The 21,458-nt window shown below is 42.0% G+C and overlaps 1 protein-coding gene across 1 annotated transcript; it reads left to right on the top strand.

Moving 5' to 3' along the window:
* Window positions 1-232: 232 nt before the first annotated feature.
* On the top strand, window positions 233-12,054 carry cratb (carnitine O-acetyltransferase b). Its single transcript, XM_058408679.1, has 15 exons — window positions 233-604; window positions 3,919-4,143; window positions 4,409-4,527; window positions 5,787-5,840; window positions 5,946-6,111; window positions 6,201-6,375; window positions 6,962-7,052; window positions 7,427-7,514; window positions 7,603-7,703; window positions 7,801-7,920; window positions 8,365-8,487; window positions 9,564-9,699; window positions 9,779-9,841; window positions 9,976-10,113; window positions 11,027-12,054. The coding sequence occupies exons 1-15, from the start codon at window positions 557-559 to the stop codon at window positions 11,228-11,230; spliced, it is 1,851 nt and encodes a 616-aa protein (XP_058264662.1). The 5' UTR covers window positions 233-556; the 3' UTR covers window positions 11,231-12,054.
* Window positions 12,055-21,458: the final 9,404 nt, after the last annotated feature.

The following is a 21,458-nucleotide window of genomic DNA, read 5'->3' as shown; positions in this document are numbered from 1 at the left end:
ATGATATTATCACCTTGATCAGTTTTTGATCCTCATATTGCTGTAAACTGTAATTTCATGTTAACGTTGTTGTTTCGAATTTATAAGATCCGCATCCTAGATTTGCCTTAGCCTACGATCGAATACAGACCTTTCCAATATGGCGGGCGCGTTGACGTATCGCCGCAGCTAGCAACAGCCAGGCAAGGCACTTCCGGGTTCTGACGTAGGCGCGTCGCAAACAGTGTGTGCACGTGGTCTGCGACTTTTCCTGCTTGTTCCTGGACGTGCAGACGAGCACGGGCTCGGACTTCGCAAAACAAAACAAAACAGGTCCAAAGAAAACAAGAGAGAGAGAGAGAGAGAGAGTTCTGATCAGCTCCAGTGATCCAGTGCACTTATTTTACACAGATAGCGTACAAGTGATGGCGTATAACTTTGCAAAAAAACAACTCGCATGGAAATAATGCGTTTCCCTGATCCGCCATTCTGCGGCTTGTGTTTACACTTTAATGTGAATTAATTCACTTCTCTGGTTATTTACTGGTGTGTGTGTGTGTGTGTCGGTGCTGCAGTCATGATTTTAGAGACACTGTCACGAGCAAACTTCGCTTTGCGCTCGAGAGTAAGTAACATTTCACTTTTTATCAAACTGTTGCGTTTTATTTGTCTATTTTTAATAATGCATGTGTTCAGCTTCACAGAGGAGTTTGTAATCTTACTAAAGTCTGCTTAGGATCTTATTTCTAAAAAGAATGAATGTAGTTTTGTTCTTCTGTTACAGTTAAGAAGTATTTCTGACTCATAATTAAAATAAATGTAGGCCATGATACACCTTTATATCTAAATCTATTTAATATGCATATTTAATAATGTCCGTTTCTGTTATTTTTCACTCATTTTGTGGAAGAATATTTGAAATGATTAACACTTTTTCTTAAACCAGTTCCAGTGAAGATAAATAAATACTGTGCAAAAGTTTAGGCAGTCTAAAAAAAAAAACACTGTAAATTCAGGATTCCTTCCAAATCAATGTGAATATTAATTGTTTTTATTCGTGAATGAGCGAGATACACTGCAAGAGCTGAAGAATGTGAATCTAATCAGTATTTTCTGAGTGATTGACCACTCCTTGTCCATTACACACCATCAGTTCTCCTTGCACAGAGTTTTTTAAGGAACTCAACAGATCTGTTGTTCTTAACATCCTGGAGATCTAACCACAAGTTTTTTTCAGTGAATTTCGTCCACTTCTGTGTCTTGGTGTTGAGGTCAGGGCTCTGTGATGGCCATATCTACACTTCCATGACTCATTGTTCTTCATGTTGTTGAAGCTACTTCCTGATGGCTTTGCTGCGCAGCAGAATTAATTCAGGACTGATCAGATAAACGCCTGATGGATGAATACACTGTACTGCCAAAAGTTTTGGGACATCTGCCTTTACCTGCACATGAATGTAATATGGAGTTGTCCCGCCCTTTGCAGCTAGAACAGCTTCAACTCTTCTGGGAAGGCTGTCCACGAGGTTTAGGAGTGTGTTTATGGGAATTTTTGACCATTCCTCTAGAAGCACATTTGTGAGGTCAGGCACTGATGTTGGATGAGAAGGTCTGGCTCACAGTCTCCGCTCTAATTCATCCCAAAGGTGTTCTATGGGGTTGAGGTCAGGACTCTGTGCAGGACAGTCAAGTTCCTCCACACCAAACTCACTCATCCATGTCTTTATGGACCTTGCTTTGTGAATGTGCATTAAGAGCATTCAGAGTTCCTTTCACTGGAACTAAGGGGCCGAGCCCAACCCCTGAAAAACAACCCCACACCATAACCCCCCCTCCATCAAACTTTACACTTGGCACAGTACAGTAAGGCAAGTACCGTTCTCTTGGCAACCACCAAACCCAGACTCGTCCATCGGATTGCCAGGCAGAGAAGCGTGACTGGTCACTCCAAAGAGCACATCTCCACTGCTCTAGAGTCCAGTAGCGGCGTGCTTTACACCACTGCATCTGACGCTCTGCATTGCACTTGGTGATGTAAGGCTCGGATGCAGCTACTCAGCCATGAAAACCCATTCCATGAAGTTCTCTTTGCACTGTTCTTGAAGAGATCTGTAGGCCACACGAAAGTTTGGAGGTCTGTAGCTATTGAACGTTGGCAGCTTCTGCACACCGTGCACCTCAGCATGGACTGACCACAGTCTGTGATTTTACATGGCCTAACACAATTCACTGAGCTCCTAAAAGCGACCCATTCATTTGCAAATGTTTGTAGAAGCAGTCTAGGTGCTTAATTTTATACACATGTGGCCATTGAAGTGATTGGAGCACCTGAATTCAATGATTTGGAGGGGTGTCCTAAAACCTTTGGCAATATAGTGTATCTGGACCAAATCACTGTTGCCTGCAGATGCTCATCCTTTTTCCAGCACTTTGGGGTGAATGCAATTTCCTGTTAGAGCCAAATATTTTGAATTTTGTCTCCTCAGTCCACAATTTAACTTTATTTACTTGTAGGAAGAGAGAATTTTTGGTTGTGTGTCTTCCATGAAGACCACTTCTGATCAGGCTTTAGACTGGTGGGCCGGAGTCCCACTGGTTTATTCCAGATTTGAGATGATGGTGCTGCTGGAACATCAGTGTGAAGTATTTTATCTCTTCCATGCTTCCTTGTCTGACCCCTGTGTCCACGATCCTCAAAGCTTCTGAAGAAGAGCTTGTGCAGCACATGGACACACCTTCCAGACTTGACATTTCTGCTTGTGAGAGATCTCTCTGATGCAGTGTGTGGTCACTGTGCTCAGTCTCACCATGGTGTAAGATTAATTAGATCTTCAGTCTTCAGCATTACTTCCTCACACAGTTTGACTCCTCCTACACAGCTAGGTCCTGATCCTCAGCACCTGCGTGGTGTATTAGTTTAATCATGCTCTGGATGATGGGTCTGCAGAATCCCTGACCATGTGCAGGTCACCTAGGAGAACCGGGTCAGATTTAAAGGTAAAGAGTGGTCCAAGCAAATACTGACCAGATTCTGAGTTCTGAGGACAGTTCTTCTTTTTGTGTTGATCTAGCTAAATGACCTGCAAGAGTAACTCAGAATAAAACATTAAAGAAACAAATGTACACAAATGGAAATAAACATGTTAGTAGAAAAACAACATTATTGTAATATAATTATTGGTCTATTTCACGATAATTGGTTTACCTTAAGTTTTTGTGAACAAACTGCCAAGAAAAATCAATGCAAATATACACTTATATTGGCCAAAGTTTTGGGACATCTCCCTTTACCTGCACATGAATGTAATATGGAGTTGTTCCGCCCTTTGCAGCTATAACAGCTTCAACTCTTCTGGGAAGGCTTTCCACAAGGTTTAGGAGTGTGTTTATGGGAATTTTTGACCATTCCTCTAGAAGAGCATTTGTGAGGTCAGACACTGATGTTGGACGAGAAGGTCTGGCTCACAGTCTCCACTCTATGGGGTTGAGGTCAGGACTCTGTGCAGGCCAGTCAAGTTCCTCCACACCAAACTCACTCATCCATGTCTTTATGGACCTTGCTTTGGTCACTGGTGTGCAGTCATGTTGGAACAGGAAGGGGTCATCCCCAAACTGTTCCCACAAAGAGCATGAAAATGTCCAAAATGTCTTGGTATGAAGCTGAAGCATTAAGAGTTCCTTTCACTGGAACTAAGGGGCCGAGCCCAACCCCTGAAAAACAACACCTGAACTCAATGATGTGGAGGGGTGTCCCAATACTTTTGGCAGTATAAGTGTATAATCAGGTAAAAATGTCAGAGCATGAGGGTTCTGAATTTCATGGGTGTTTTAAAAGCATTACCCCAGTATCGTGGTATCATGATGACATCAGTGTAATGATTTGTGTGTTATATGGTCACATGATCCTGCTGGAATACATCCTCTTCTGTGTGTGTGTAGGTCCCAGTGAGACGAGTGCATCATTCGTCTGATCTTCCTCCTCCTCAGCCAGTTCCTCCGTTAGCTCAGACTCTGCAGCGCTATCTGCTGGCCCTGGAGCCACTGTTACCCCCGGACGAGCTGCAGCACACGCGCAAGACGGTGCAGCGATTCGGCAGTGCGGGGGGGCTCGGAGAGAGACTGCAAAGAGCGCTGGAGAAACGCTCCAAACACACACACAACTGGGTGAATATCAGCACACACACGTGTGTGAGACGCTCTGAGGCTTTGTTTAAAAGCTCAGGGCGATAATCGTTAGTGTAGTGAGTGACAGCTTTAACTCGGACTCTTACACACCGCCGACTCTGGAGACTTCAGATAAACGTCTAGATAAAATGTAGATAAAAAACTTACTGTGTCAACTATTACACACATTCACACCCTCGCTCTGGGAGTCTGGGTACATATGAGTTAAGTGTGTGTGTGTGTGTGTGTGTGTGTGTGTGTGTAGATATCAGATTGGTGGGTTCAGTGGGCGTATCTGGAGAGTCGTCAGCCCCTGGCTGTTCACTCCAACCCGGCCATCTCGCTGCCCCGACGTGACTTCAGCGACTGGAGAGGACAGCTACTGTGAGTCTAAACACACACACACACACACACATACACACACACACAAGCATTAAAATAAAATGTCAGGTCTCCCAGAAACTGAAATGGTTACAGTCATCAAGTAAGGACAGGACATCATGCAGTGAATCTTTTCCAGCCAGAGATGAAGATGAGACACACACACACACACACACAGTGCATACACTGGTTTAACCCTGTGCATATGTTTATGGGTGCCATGTGGAAAAAGTCAGAAAAAAAATCTCAAGAATAAAAAGCTAATAATCGATAAATCGAGGTAAAGTCAGGTAACAGACTTAATGAAGTCTCAGGGATAAAGATTAATGACTACAGATTTAAATAATCAGCATTATATTTCAGGAGATTATCATCTGTGGTGAATCAGGTGATGAGGGTAATAGAGGAGGGTGAGGGTAATAAAGAGGGGTAATGGATGAGGGTGAGGGTAATAAATAGGGGTAATGGATGAGGGTGAGGGTAATGGAGGAGGGTGAGGGTAATAAATAGGGGTAATGGATGAGGGTGAGGGTAATGGAGGAGGGTGAGGGTAATAAATAGGGGTAATGGATGAGGGTGAGGGTAATAAAGAGGGGTAATGGATGAGGGTGAGGGTAATAAAGAGGGGTAATGGATGAGGGTGAGGGTAATAAATAGGGGTAATGGATGAGGGTGAGGGTAATAAAGAGGGGTAAAGGATGAGGGTGAGGGTAATAAAGAGGGGTAAAGGAGGAGGGTGAGGGTAATAAAGAGGGGTAAAGGAGGAGGGTGAGGGTAATAAAGAGGGGTAAAGGAGGAGGGTGAGGGTAATAAATAGGGGTAATGGATGAGGGTGAGGGTAATAAATAGGGGTAATGGATGAGGGTGAGGGTAATAAAGAGGGGTAATGGATGAGGGTGAGGGTAATAAAGAGGGGTAATGGATGAGGGTGAGGGTAATAAAGAGGGGTAAAGGAGGAGGGTGAGGGTAATAAAGAGGGGTAAAGGAGGAGGGTGAGGGTAATAAAGAGGGGTAATAGAGTAGGGTTATGAATTGAAAACATTTTTAAAGAAACATTGACTGATGTATTCAGATGAAGCGGTCAGGATTAATCTCTAATCTGTAATCAGGTTTAATCTTAATCTCTGAGGAAACACTGCAGCTCCTGGCTCATGTGCTCTGACTGGCCACTGTGTTTAGATGAGTTTAGGTCAGTAACAGGACGGGATCTGTGCTCTGATTGGTCACCGTGTTTCAGTCCCTCAGTATGTGTCTGTGTGCAGGTTTGCAGCGAAGCTCATCTCTGCAGTGCTGGACTTCAGGAATAAAGTGGACAGGTCAGAGCTTTTAACACAATAAACACTAATAACACTCAACTAGAGACTATACACAAACTACACACACACACTCTCTCACACACTCACACTCTCTCTCTCTCTCAGTGGGAGGTTACCTGTAGAATATATGCGAGGCAGGCCGTTGTGTATGGAGCTGTATCCTTGTCTCTTCTCGTCCTGTCGTGTTCCCGGACCCAAGCATGATAATATGATTCATTATGGCCGCCCACGCCGTGGCCCCACCCACATCACCGTGGTGAGAAACTACCAGGTGAGACGCAGCGCAGCAGACGGGATTTAACCCTCAATAGGTCATCTGTAGAATGGTGAAAATATATATATATTTGTGTGTGTGTGTAGTTTTTCCAGCTGGATGTGTACAACAGTGACGGCACGCCCCTCACTCAGAGTCAGATTCACTCTCAGCTCTGTCGGATCCGAGCTCAGTCCTGGAAAACCGATAAAGAGCCGATGGGCATCCTGACCAGTGACCACAGACACACGTGGGGCCAGGCATACACACGCCTACTGCAGGGTAACACACACACACACACACACAGAGTAAACATGTCCTGACTGAGTACACATGAGGAAATCTCTGAACATTCCTGTTTAGCTGCATTACATCATAAAATAACAACAGTGCACTGAGCGTATACACCCTACCTAGTGCACTACATATACTATAGGGAGCGTTCCTGTTCACTCCTCACTATCTAGTGCACTTCATATCCTTCTAGGACCTTACATATACACTACATCGTACCTAGTGCACCACATGTCCTATAGGGAGCTTTCCTATTCACTCCTCACTATCTAGTGGACTACATATCCTGAAGGGACCTTTCCTATTCAGTACACAGAAACCTAGTGCACTACATGTCCTATAGGGAGCTTTCCTATTCACTCCTCACTATCTCTCATACACTACATGTCTTATAGGGACTTTACTTAACCACTACACCCTATCTAGTGCACTACCTGTCCTATTGGGTCCTTTGGTCCTTTCCTGTTCCTTCCTCACTATCTAGTTCACTACATGTCCTTCATGAAGCTCTGTTGTTCTTTACCAATGATCTAGTGCACTACATTCCTCTCAGTGTCCTTGTCCTGTCTCTTAGATAAGATCAATAAGGAGTCGGTGAGGCTGATAGAGAAAAGTCTGTTCACACTGTGTCTCGACTCGCCCGTCATGACCATCTGCGATGAGAAGTATGAAATGTTTCATCATCTCTCTCTCTCTCTCTCTCTCTCTCTCTCACCATCTGTTTCTCTTTGAGATTGCTCTGATTTTCCTTATCTATTGTCCACCTTTGAAGCATTTAAAAACAGTTTGATTCAGTTGAGTCACTGAATTGAATCATTTGAGCGAATCACTGAATCATTTGATTCACTGTATATTTATGGTGGCTTGAGAAAGCCAACATGCTGTTTTGCTTTTGATTTTAATTTTTTCCTGCTTGGGTAACAGTGCTTACATATATTATGGTTAATTAAAAAAAATTATGATAAAATTATAAACATTATTTTCACGATTGATGATTCATTGCTATTTGACTCACTCATTTTGTCTGATGGATGATCAGGTACTCGAGCAGAATGGCAGCTCAGATCCTTCATGGAGGCGGGACTTACTCCAACAGTGGGAACCGCTGGTTCGATAAGACGTTACAGGTGGGCGGAGCTAAAGAGATTAATGACACTCTGAGAGATAAGAGGATTTTTTGGCAGGGTGATCATCCTTCTCTCTCTCTCTCTGTAGTTTGTGGTCAGTGAGGATGGATCGTGGGGTCTCCTGTATGAACAGGCCACAGCTGAAGGGCTTCCAATAGCCACTCTGCTGGACCACGTCCTGCAGTATTGGTACACACATGTGTGCGCACACACACACTTTATCGTTATTTCTTTTGTCTTTCAGTAGCAAGAAAGCTTAATCCTTGACCGATCCTTATCATTTCAGTAAGAAGCCCGATACAGTCCGAGCTCCTCTGGTTCCTCTGCCCATGCCCAAGAAGCTTTACTTCTACATCGACCGCGCCATCAAGTGGGACCTGGAGATGGCCAAGCAGAACCTCAACATGTGAGTGTGACCTCGCTGTACATTCACACACTGGACCCTGACGTTGACCGCCAGCAGAAACGTTGACGCTAACACAAGCTCACTGCTAGCTTCTCGTTAAGATTAAACCATCGTCCAGCATCAGCAGATGTGTCTCTCTCTCACACACACACAGGCCTCAACACAGTTTATTAACCCCTAAACCTCTCTCTCTCTCTCTCTCTCTCTGTCACTCTCTCTCCCTCTCTCTCCCACCTTTTTCTCTCTCTCTCTGCCTTTGTTTGTTTGTTTTTGTTTCTCTCTCTCTCTCTCTCTCTCTCTTCCTCTGTCTCTATATATCTGTCTATCTCGCTCTGTCTTCCTTTCTATCTATCTATCTATCTATCTATCTATCTATCTATCTATCTATCTATCTATCTATCTATCTATCTCTCTCTCTCTCTCTCTCTCTCTCTCTCTCTCCAGCCTCATTAATGATCTGGACATCAGCTGCTTTAACTTCCAGCACTTTGGGAAGGAGTTTCCTAAAAAGCTGCATTTAAGCCCCAACTCCTTCATCCAGATGGCCATCCAGCTCGCCTACTACAGGTGAGAGAAACAACAACAACCTTACAGATCTGGGGGATTTAAACCTTCACTAGATGCTCCTGTCTCATCTCGTCATCACATGAAAACATCTTAATACTGTTCCAGCCATTAAATGTGCCTCTGTTTCAAATACAGTTGAAGAAAGGGTGAGTGTAATCTGATCTTCGTGTGTCACAGGTACAGATAAACACAATCAGACTAAACTAATAACACAAACAGTAGACGTTTATATTGTGTAGATATGATGTAGAGTAGTTCATGATGGAGAATGGAAATGTCAATCCAACAAGAACTTACTGATCCTCCATGAACATCAGCAGCCTCCACTACACTGTCCCTGTAGCTGTGTAGAAGACTGACCCAATGAATGGTCCTGTGCAGGTCATACAGTACCTCAGCTAGGTTCAGATCAGCACTCTGACCTGACCCCACACTTTTTCCTCTTTTTCAGCTGGTTTTTAGTTACTTGCGTGCTGTAGGTTGTTGTTTAATTGCATCATGAGCTGTAACTAACTTTATGGACTGTTACCCTGACATTCTCCTGTAACTTGCACCGGTCAGCCATAAATTTCGAAATTATGAAGTGAATAAGACTTATGATCCAACAGACGAGCTACTGTTGCTCAAATTACTGAAGAAGTTAATGCTGGTTCTGATAGAAAGGGGTCAGAATACACAGTGCAGGACGGGTCAGGGCTGTTTTGGCAGCAAACACAATATTATATTAAGCAGGTGGTAATGTTATGGCTGATCAGTGTATCTTTATTAGAGTGATGTAGTACAGAGAAGTGACCAGCAGGGGGGGCTGTAAAGCAATGTTACATCATCTGAGCATCTGCTGATGAGTCCGAGCTCCAAAACCAGCGGTGTGTGGGGTTTAAAATATAAACAATAATCTACTGTGCAGCAGAGAAACTGAGAGAAAGAAGAAATAAAGAGAAAAGTAAATATGAAGAAGTGTAAAGAAAGAGAAGAAAAAAACAGAAAAAAACCGTTGAGAGTTAAACCATATGGATTAAGAGGAATGAAATAAATGTAAAAGAGATTTGTGTGTGTGTGTGTGTTCGTGTGTTCAGAGTGCACGGGGAAGTGTGTGCTGCCTGTGACATCGCATCACTCCGAATGTTCAAAGGAGGACGCACCGACTACATCCGCTCCCCGACCAATCAGACGCTGAGATTTGTGGAGGCTTTTGATGACCCCGCCCTCTCTGTGAGTCACGTTAGCCAATGAGAGAAGAGGAGAGGGAAAATGAGCAGAGAATTAACGTGTGTGTGTGTGTGTTTCTCAGAGGGAGGTGAAAGTGGAGCTGCTGCGTGAAGCTGTGGAAGCTTACAGTCAGCTGACAGACCAGGTGACCGTGACTCCGCCCACATTTCAGCCAGACAGCTGTATTTGATATAAAAGTAATGTAGTGTACTTCAACAAAGAGATTGTTGTTTAATGTACGGTAATGTGTGTGTGTGTGTGTGTGTGTGTGTGTGTCAGGCGCTGAAAGGTCAGGCTATAGATCGCCACCTGCTGGGTCTGAAGCTGCAGGCCATCGAGGAGGGACTGAGCGTGCCCAGAATGTTCATGGACACAGCTTATGGACTCGCTACACACTGGAAACTCCGCACAGGACAGGTCTCTCTCTCTTTCTCTATGTCTTTCTCTCTTTCTCTCTCTCTCTCTCTCTCTCTGTCTGTGTCTCTCTTTCTCTCTCTGTCTCTCTCCCTCTCTCTGTCTCTCTCTCTCTCTCTCTCTCTCTCTGTTCCTCTCTCCCCCTCTCTCCCTTTCTCTCTCTCTTTTCACACACAAACACACACACACACTTATTGAACAGAAGCCCTTATTATCCCGAGTATTCCCAGAAATCTGACTCAGTTTCATTTTGCTGTTGGTGAAAATCACAAATCAATACGTTTACAGACAAGGGGTTTACAATGCCAAACATCAGACTTTACTGAAAAAGCGACAGATTAACTATCAGGTTATATGTTCGATACTACTACTACAACTACTATTATTACAAATTATTACAAATACTATTATTATTATTATTATTAGTAGTAGTAGTAGTAGTAATACTAATAGTAATAATAAAACAATCAATAATAAGGTTTCTCTTACTGTTAATGCTTTTACTATTAACATCTCCTCCTCCTACTACTACTACTAATAATAATACTAATCAGTAGTAATAATAGTGTCTTTGCAGTAACTGAAGGATTTTTATTACTGCATGTCAATAAGAAGGTTAAATAAAACGAGAATATTAAATGTTTTGCTCCTCACAGTCCTTTATAATATCATGACTACACAGAACCTGTGGTCATGCTAAAGATACTGTAAATTATTTCCTTTATATTTAAATAGTTTTTATTATAAAAACCCAACGCTTTAAAAGAAACATTTTCAGCTCATCTTCCTGTGTGTCTGAAATATCTCTCAGTCTTCGAAGCCCTTGCACATCCGAGTGCTGAGACAGATGTATGTTTCCTCTGTTACTTCGCCTAGCTGAGTTGTCTTAACACTAAACTCTAATTTCTGCTTACAGGTTCCCGCTAACACGGACAGTGTGATGTGTTTCGGGCCTCTGGTTCCGGATGGTTACGCCGTGTGTTACAATCCTCAGCCAGATCATCTTCACTTCTCCATCACCGCCTTCAACTGCTGCGAGGAGACCAACGCAGAGAAACTGGCCGTGACCATCCAGAGCGCCCTCCACGACCTGCACCAGTTACTGCAGCCGGCAGCATAGCTCTAAAACACGTCCTCCATACCATAGAACATCCACACTCCAGGAAGGAACACTGGTAGTTAGTAAGAAATGATGTAGTTTGGTGTCAGGATCAGGATCAGGTAGGGGGCGTGGCCTAGAGTTTGAATGCATTAGTATTTGGATGATGATAAACTATACAAACTGCTTCTGTCTACATCATATTAAGGTGATTTGAGGCTAATGAGTGGTTAGCTACGTTGGCCGTGTAACTAACGAAGCACGCTTCAGACACTAAACATGCCTTGAGTGAAATTTATGGCGTATTTTATTTCTTTAAGGCGGTAAACATGCCTCATTTGCATGTTAACTCATTATGGCATAAATAATATTTCCTAAATGGAGCTTTAAAAGCAAAGCATAAGCCAAAAGCAGCTTGTTTTTCCTCCTCTCTCTCCATTGTAAAACATTTTAAAATGCTCTGTGTGGCTCGTTTCAAGTCTTTTGCTCAACAAAAAAACGATGACTTTACTGTCTGAAGGGAAAGGATAGATCTAAAGGTTCTGAGCAGCGTCTTTTATTTACACTGGTGCTGTAAACACACCTTACTCCACTATTTACTGCTCAGATTGCACATTTGACAGTGTCATGGCGTTTGCATTATGGGATTTCTCTTTTTGTCTGAGAAATGCATGTTTGATTTCACTATTTTTCAGTAAACGATATGCGTAAGGTATCTGCTTTCGTCCGAAAGTCACAGCTCATGTTTGGATTTGTGCTAAAGCAAACATTTGTATTTGATATCTAAGGGTTCTGTGTATTACTCAGTTTTTGGGAAAAAAAATAAATAAATAAGAAATTGTGTATTTTGCCAGTTTGTTAATTCAGTCTGTTTTTATATAGTATAGTGTTTAAGTCAAAAGAGGAAAAAAGTTTAACAAATTAATTCAGTGAAAATCGAATGATATTAAAATTACAAACAAACTTTATACACTGAGTATCTCCTCATCATGGCACCTGTTAGTGGGTGGGATATATTAGGCAGCAAGTCAACATTTTGTCCTCAAAGTTGATGTTAGAAGCAGGAAAAATGGACAAGCGTAAGGATTTGAGCGAGTTTGACCAAAAGGGTCAAATTGTGATGGCTAGACCACTGGATCAGAGCATCTCCAAAACTGCAGCTCTTGTGGGGTGTTCCCGGTCTGCAGTGGTCAGTATCTATCAAAAGTGGTCCAAGGAAGGAACAGTGGTGAACCGGAGACAGGGTCATGGGCGGTCAAGGCTCATTGGTGCACGTGGGGAGCGAAGGCTGGCTTGTGTGATCCTGGTTCTGATAGAAACGGTATTCCCTGATGGCTGTGGTCTGTTCCAGCAGGATAATGCGTTGTGCCACAAGAAATGGTTCAGGAATGGTTTGATGACCACAACAACCAGTTTGAGGTGTTGACTCCGCCTCCAAATTCCCCAGATCTCAATCCAATCCAGCATCCGTGGGACGTTCTGGACAAACAAGTACGATCCATGGAGGCTCCACCTCACAACTTACAGGACTTAAAGGATCTGCTGCTAACATCTTGGTGTCAGATCCCACAGCACACCTTCAGGGATCTAGTGGAGTCCATGCCTCGACGGGTCAGGGCTGTTTTGGCAGCAGAAGGGGGAACAACACAATATTAGTGTCTATAAAATAGAGAATAAAACAGAAGATTAAACAGTACACTTGAATATATTGCCTTAAACAAGGATTGTATGGTGTCCATGAACTACTTTAAATACTGTGAAACGCCTCCTGTCTATTATAGACACCATAAATGGCCTGAGTAAGTCTAAATGTAGCACGTCACATGTTTTAAAAACACATTAAAAAAAGATTATATGCCAGAAAATGCAGCTAAATGGAGCGATCGCAAGGGGTCCAAGTACTTTTTTGGCTTCAGTTCCCCATATTCTTATTCATATATTATCCAGGTTTGTTCTTTTGATATGATGTACTGAAGACTGACAAGTGAGAAAACATTTATGAAATATTACATTTCTAATAGCAGTTTAGTTACACAAATACAAAAAAATCCCAGAAAAATCAATGCCATAAAGCAGAGAGTGCCAGATGTGTAAAAGCTGAAAGCAGCGATTGCAAGGGGTCCAAGCACTACAGCAATGTGGCAGATAATGTGTCCTTAACTGCCATAGTGTCCAGCTGTTATTTATTTAGCCACTGTAAAAAATTTAATAATGATCAGATGTTTCCTGTTTTTTTATCCCCCAAAATAAGCTATGAATCTTTAAAAAAAATAAAAAAAAAACACTTCAAGGTGAATATCTATCATTTGTCCATCTCAATATTTCCCTGTTTTTGATTCAACAGCATTTTTCCACTGTTATAGCATCCCCTAGACAGGAGGACACTTCAGACCAGGTTCTCCAAGCCACTTCAGAGACATGACTTATCTACTTAGCTCCAGTTCTGCAGTTTAGAAATGGAAACATCTGTGTTGTTTAACCCCACCATCTATATATGCTGTTGAAGGAAGCACTTTCCCACAGAAACAGTTCATTTTGCAGAACAAAAAGTTGTGTAATCGAGTACGTCGTGTATCACAGAGTCCTGCAAAATCTCTGTTTGCCATCAAAAGTTAGTTTTTCTTACCAGTAAGAGTGGAATGAACAGGAAATTCATGGCTTTACACCAGTTTAGCTATAAAAGAATCATGTAAAAGCTGTAATAATGTAAAAGTTGTGTTCAAGGCTAACTGATGCTCCTAAAACCTGTGAACAAAAGCATGGTCTCTTCTTCAACCTGGCTGCTGAGATTATGGTTAGATGTGTGGTCCAAGGAGAAAGTCTTTCTGTAGATCTGAAAGATGTCAAGTAAAATGCGCACATCGCTAAAAAGGATAAATTTTAGTTATTTTAGGTTTAAAATCAATAAACGGAATGAAATTTCAGATACTGTTGCATGCTGAAGAAACATTTAAAACATTGAGGATTTTGTTTATTGATGTCGAGAAGAAGTGGTATTTCTTGCTCTTTGTGTCTGAACCACAGGACAGGTGGTCAAAGGTGATAAGGGTTTATGCCTCAGGCTTCTCTCCTCTCTCACTTCTCTGTCCTTTTCTTCTCTCTATTTAAGCTAAATCTTTCCATGTCTGTAGATTGAGCTGATGATCACTATCTGAGGAACTGATCAGTCTCCAGTTGTCCAGTGTGGCTGAGTCTGTGACCATGAGAGCCTCAGAGTCCTGTTCTGGCTGACAGAAGTGAAACCTCTGCTTCTGTTATAGCTCATCCACCTCAAGGTTTCATGTATTGTCTGATCTGATATGCTTTTCCGCTCACCACGGCTGTAACGAGTGGTTATATGGATATATCTCCTCTGAGCGCTCTCATCAACGAATTGTTTTCACCTGACAACTACCGCTCAGTGGATGTGTTTTGGATCTTCTGTGTAAACCCTAAAGATTGCTGTGTGTGAACATTCTAGATCAATAAAATACTCGAACAGCTTTTTCTTCATTCTAATGTTTGATGTGAACCGTAACTGAAGCTTTTGACCTGCATGATACAGACATACGTAAGCATCATTTGGGAGAAATTCTAGCTTTGGAAGTGTAGACCAATCACAATCCCTTTGGGATGAATAAAGTATCTATCTATCTATCTATCTATCTATCTATCTATCTATCTATCTATCTATCTATCTATCTATCTATCTATCTATCTATCTATCTATCTATCTATCTATCTATCTATCTAGTGAGTTTACTGTTTTTTAGTCAGTTAAAGCTATTTTGGAGTCAACCCACGATACCAACATTCCCTTCAGCATGCGTTCAAAAGCTAGGTGATTTTTGGGTTTTTTTTTGTTGACAGATTGGTGGTATGGGCGGTCTGTTCTATTTTTATCCCAACTTTGTGGCACGACTTCCTGTGAGGAGCCTTGACATGGAATGTTTGGCTTGGGTCAGTTCTTTGGAAGCAGCCATACAGTTTACATACGCTTCGTTTTGGGAATATTGGTCATATTTTTGGGCGGCTGGAACAGATTATCTGCATTTACGTTATTTCTTATGGGAACGTTTGTTTCACAATAGAAATTTAAAGAGAAACTTAAGAACTCGCCTCTAGAACCAAGTAAATTTATAGGTTCCACTTTAATTAATATTACAGTAAATTTCCTAATCTGTGTCCTTTGTCATCAATCTAGCAGCACTCAGCACTATTTAACTGTTTAACTTCCAGCGAGAGAGAGAGAAAGATGAGGCTAGTGAAAGTGAGAAATTTTCACTGCGGTCATTAAGACAGTTGTGTCTTTATTCACTTTCCATACAGGAAGTGACACGATGATTATCAGAACCGTCACTGATTTCACACTAACCTACTGATGACATCACAGTACAGAGTCTGGAGACGTGCAGAGAGAAATCAGTGTGTGTGTGTATGTGAAGGATGATTATGTATTTATTACGAACCTATCTACTAAGCAGAGCCGAATAGATGAAGTCTAGTAATGGACACAAATAAATGAAGGATTTATAAACAAATTTCATTCCCTGTACAGTTATAGGGTTAACAATGGCTTTGATAACTCACACAAACATCTTGACCTGATGCTGTTGTGTATTTTTGCTTTCTTCTTTGCAGTTATTCATAAAATAAAGTTAAAATAGAGTTATTATGGGCTAAATTCATACATTTGTGGGAAGGAAAAGTTTCTGTGTTTCTTAGAAGTGTGTTAGATTCTTAAGCTTGTTTAGGAATTAGTGTGTACATGGTGTGTATATGGTGTAGGAGGTCTGAGTTACTGACTGCTGTGTCCACTATTCACTTGCTCCTTGCTTGGGATTCTTGCTCCTGGTGGACGTGGTGGCTGTACTGACCTGTGCTTTCTTGCACTCGTTTAGTAAGTTTAGAATTACATGATAACCTTTTGATCAGTCGTCCAACTTCTTAACCACTGGACTACCCCTTCTCAATGAAGTTAGTTTGTCAACATAATGTTTTTGTCATGTATTTGCTCCTCATGCTAAGTGCAGAGGCATTCAGAGCACACAGCAGCCTGTGTTCGGAACTCCTCCTCTGAATCAACACATCACAGGGTAGTCCAGGCTCTTCTCCAATCACCTAATATCTACTGTTCACTTACAAAACAGGACAATATACAATAAGAGACTCTTCAGGCTCGGATGAGAATGAACAAACCTCAGTTTTATTGCAGTCAGACACCTCTTAACAGGGTGGTGGTAGCTCAAGTGTCTAAGGCTCTGGGTTGTTGATCAGAAGATTGGGGTTCATGCCCCAGCATCACTAAGCTGCCACTGTTGGCCCCCAACCCCCGTGCTGCATCATGGCTGATCCTGAGCTCTGACCCAAACCCTCCAAGGAGAGGATATGTGAAGAAAAAGAATTTCACTGTGCAGTAATGTATATATGACAAATAAAAACTATTTACTTACTCTTAAGCAATAAGGCACCAAAAACACGAAGCATCGGGTACGGTGCAGTTGAATACAAAAGTCTCCTGAAGATCCCCTCTATTTATCCCCAGTGCTGTAAGGCACCTCCTTCTTTTAATTTGCATACTCCTAAGCAATTTCCCATTATTTACAGCATTGAGCCTTTCAGCTCCTCCTACCTTAATTTACATATCTGCTTGGAATTCCCCTTATTTCCTCATTGGCACACCTCTCCCCTGGTCTAATTTCCTGTATTTGGATATCCCCTTATTTTCTTAGTCACTTGAAACCTCCCTCTTCCCCCATGTCTTTTTTATGAATTATTATGTGATTTAAACTTGTTTTAAACTTGTGCTTGTACTCCCTGAATTTGTCCTGATCATTCATTACTGACAGGACTCTCGTGACAGCGCTCTCTCTAAATCTTTATTTGCTCTTCTTAGTTTACATTTTTAGCCCCAGCTGTAGCCTGATATATTTTTCTGCAAATAAACTGCTGATGTAATATAAAGCTTCTGCCCTGCATTGAATTAAACTGTTTGCTGATATGATAGACGTCTCACTGTGCACCTGTTCCTGTGGTTACGCTTCTAGCTTGTAATATTAGCAGGCTGGTCACAGCCTTGCACACAGGTAATTTCCCTATCTCTGTATCTAATTTCAATTTACTTTCAATTCAATTTATTTGTATAGCGGCTTTTACAACGGACATTGTCTCAAAGCAGCTTTACAAAAGAACAGAAACAGAAAGGAGTGGGAAAAAAACTAAAGAACTAGAAATAAAAATAGTTTATAATATAAATTAATTTTGTAAAATATTTGTAAAATATTTTTACAAATATTTTTGTAAAATAATAATAATAATTTTTTTTTTGTAATTTGTAAAATAATAATAATAATTTGTAAAATTTTAATAATAAATAATAATAAATTGTTAAACTAAATTATTAAAGTATTTTATCCCTATTTTATTTTATCCCTAATGAGAAGCCTGTGGCGACGGTGGCAAGAAAAAACTCCCTGAGATGATATGAGGAAGAAACCTTGAGAGGAACCAGGCTCAGAAGGGAACCCATCCTTATTTGGGTGACACTAAACAGTAAATAATGTAACTGTAACTGATTAATGTCCTTTCTACAACAGCAAACAATGGCCCATGAGGAACTATTAGGTCAGTGTAGTTTCTGAGTTCATTATAGGCACTAATTCCTTGCTGTCACAAGCTGATGGATGTAACGGCAGATCTGTGACACACTAGCACACGTAGCCAGGAATCACAATGTGGGTGAGCCAGGAAAAATTGGGTGGGCCTAGCCTAAAATGCATCTTTTATCAATAATCTCATCAATAATAAGCCAACACAACTACACCTGCTTGAATGCAAACCACCATTTAATCAGAGCATAAGCCTGTATGTCATCGTAAGCAGTGTTAAGAACATAACGATAAGAACAGCATGAACAGCACGGCGGCCACACACACACGCGCGCGCACGTGTACGCATCTGACAGACACGCCGCAACACCATTATCAAATCAGCAGGACAGTATCAGACAGTATGTAAACTGTCTGATATATGGCTCAGTGACCATATAAACCACATGAAATGAACAACAATGACTATACAACTACATAGTAGGAAAATGTAGACTGGCTTACTTTTACACTGGTGTGTAGGGGAGGTACACGCTGGAGAATAAAGTGCTGTTGGTGATGGAGTAAAAGGTGAATGAACACTAGCAGAGCTCCTTACTACTAGTACTCCTTACTACTACTGATGGCTCCTGAACATCGGAATTATCTTTCTCCTCCGGCTGCACACAACATCTTTTTGACACAAACTTTAGTAAGTTGCTCTGTTTCATTTTAGTTTAATGTGCAACTAAACTTCTGTGACCCTCTGTGAAATTTGCTAGGTGTGGAGGGAGATGGGCAGCATGAGCGTAGAGACGTTTCATTCTTCCTCATAGCTGGAGGGCGCTCTCACGCAGAAATACCAAAATTGGCTCATAGATGTAACGTATGACGTGCCAAAAAAAAAACTAATAGGGACAAAGGCATGTATAAAGGCATCCAGTGACCGCTGTAGTCAAAGAAATCTGTTCTGTTGTAAGCAACTGATCTGGTGGGCCTGACTGGCAGGTGGATGGGCCCAGGCCCACCCATAGCTATGCGACTGCTGTGACGGTGTAAGTCCCTAAGTGGCTCTGTCCACGGCTGTCTCCTGGACACAGGCTGTCAACACAGATCCATCAACAGCATCAGTAAGCTCCACCAAGCAATGAGACTCCGACCAGGGGTAGAGGCAGTGGTCACACTGGAAACTGGCAAACACTGGGAGCTCAGGAGTGGGGTGTATAGCTGGACAGAGAAAGACAGAGAGAGAAAGATATTGAGTATGATTCTGATCATGTGATGTTTAAAGACAATGTAAGATTATGTGTAAAGTGCAGGCAGGGACTCCGGCAAGACTAGCTATGATAGCATAACTAAAAGGGAGAGCCAGAAGGTCACAGACATGAAGGCTTCCCGGGACATAAAGCATCCAACAACTTCACAGTCAGCAAACCTGAGCGACTTGCGAGGGTGGTAAGGAGACAGCATCCAAACATCCCAGTACACCAAACACTCTATGCCCATGAACCTCTAGACTTAAACACTGAGACTGTGTCTGAATCCCGAACACTAATTGGAAGGCTGTTCCATAACTGTGGGGCTTTGAAAGAGAAAGCTCCGCCCCCTGCTGTAGCCTTTACTACTTGAGGAACTACCAAATAACCAGCACCCTTTGATCGGAGTAGGCGTGGCGGATCATAAAAGACTAAAAGATCGCTCAGGTACTGCGGCGCGAGACCATTTAGTGCTTTATAGGTCAGTAACAGGATTTCATAATCAATGCGAAATTTGACTGGGAGCCAATGCAGTGTGGCTAAAATAGGAGTCATGTGCTCATATCTTCTGGTTCTAGTTAGGACTCTAGCTGCTGCATTCTGGACTAACTGGAGCTTGTTTCTGCTCCTACTGGAACATCCAGACAGTAAGACATTACAATAATCCAACCTAGAGGTAACAAAAGCATGAACTAGTTACTCTGCATCATGTAGTGACATCATATTTCTTATCTTGGCAATATTTCTGAGATGAAAGAAGGCTACTCGAGTGATATTATCTACATGAGCTTCAAACGAAAGACCAGAATCAATAATCACACCAAGATCTTTTACTGCTGGACAAGATGATACCGAAAGACCATCCACCGTTACTCTGTAATCAGAAAGCTTATTTCTAGCTGCATGTGGTCGTACTACTAGCACCTCTGTCTTGTCCGAGTTAAGCAGGAGGAAGTTAGTGATCATCCACTGTCTAATACCTAGAATTACCCTGATTTTCAGAGTACCTGAAACCTCCCACATCCTCTTTAACCTTATATAGAAATTCCCATTTCTCTGAGTTCTGGGCGTTTTTAGCCCTTGACTAATAACAAAACTGCGCCCACACATAAGCATGCTACTTCCTTTACTCTGCATTTTCAGCTTCATTGTGAGTTCATTCTCATTTGCCCTGCTCAGTTTACAGTATTTAGCTTCAGCTCTAGCTTATTACAGTATATTTGTATAATTATGCTGCTTATATATGATACTTGTGGCAACTGCTGCTATTCCTGTGAAATTATCCCTTACCCTGCATTTGAACTGATTGCTAATCTTGTAAGCGTTTCACTTAGTTTCGTACCTCTAGCCTGTAATTCTATCCAGGCTGGTTACAGCCTTGCATAGGCATCTATTCCTCTGGTAATTTTCCCTTATTTTATATTCTCATGTCTAGCTCAGCCTTCTGGGATCATGGGGTCCATTGCTTGCATTGCAACTCCAGCAGACGTCTCTGTGAGCCTGTCCTTCCTGAAAATCTGTACAATTCCACTCATATTGTACATCAGGCCTTTTCGCCTGCGCTCCAACTTCTTCTAATTCCCAGACTACACAGACTGATAATCTCTATCCCCATGATCCCTCCAACCATCCATGTGATTTTTATAAGGTTTATGAGCTTCCTCGCTCACCTGAGTCTACTATCTCTAGCTCCTCCCATTACTCTCCAACCTCTCCTGTGTGTCCTACAACCTCACCATATCGTGCTGGATGTTCCCACTGTTCAAAGAACTGAGTTCTTATATTACCAAAATCCTAATGCCATAGCTGTGATAGAATATATTCATGCAGCTACTACAATGATCTAGCTCAAGTAAAATCTCCAGAAAATCTCAACAGTCTTCATCCGTTGTTAAAGATAGCCAGTGACTCAGCTGTTCAGACATCTAGGGGAAGTTCATTCCACCACCTCAGTGCCAGAACAGATAGTCTGGATGAGGAAGCATGGTGCAGTTTAAGTAGTAATAAGAGCTTTGAGGTTAGAGGGTGCTGGTGCTGGATCATCTCTGCGACAATGTTCTCCCTGAAAATCCATGCCCTCTGCTCTTATTGTGCATCAGCCTTTTTCCCACGATACCTCTACCCAAACCATTCCTGCACCTTACTCTTCCAGCTCCCAGACTACTCATATCCCCATGGCCCCTCACATCCTTGTGATTGTTATGAGGTTTATGAGCTTCCTGGCTCACTAGAGTCTACCATCTCCTACCAATCACATTACTCTCCCACCTCACTACATCGCCCTGGATGTTCCCACTGTTCACACAGTTCTCATTTATTCAATAACAACTCATTTGTTTCCATCCTCATAATAAACTACTTTTTCTACATAAAAAGCATTCAAGTCGGTTATTCACTTTTCACAATACTTAATGCTTTCTCTAGGGG

The sequence above is a fragment of the Hemibagrus wyckioides genome, linkage group LG14 (genome assembly GCF_019097595.1).
Source record: "Hemibagrus wyckioides isolate EC202008001 linkage group LG14, SWU_Hwy_1.0, whole genome shotgun sequence".
Lineage (NCBI taxonomy): Eukaryota > Metazoa > Chordata > Actinopteri > Siluriformes > Bagridae > Hemibagrus > Hemibagrus wyckioides.
The sequence above is the reverse complement of the archived record's forward strand: the minus strand, read 5'-3'. Positions and strand labels throughout refer to the sequence as shown.

Coding starts and splice junctions, on each gene's coding strand:
- cratb (XM_058408679.1), top strand. CDS start 557: ATGATTTTAGAGACACTGTCACGAGCAAACTTCGCTTTGCGCTCGAGA. Junction 5,841..5,945: donor TTCAGGAATAAAGTGGACAG/GTCAGAGCTTTT, acceptor TCTCTCTCTCAG/TGGGAGGTTACCTGTAGAAT. Junction 7,515..7,602: donor GGTTCGATAAGACGTTACAG/GTGGGCGGAGCT, acceptor CTCTCTCTGTAG/TTTGTGGTCAGTGAGGATGG.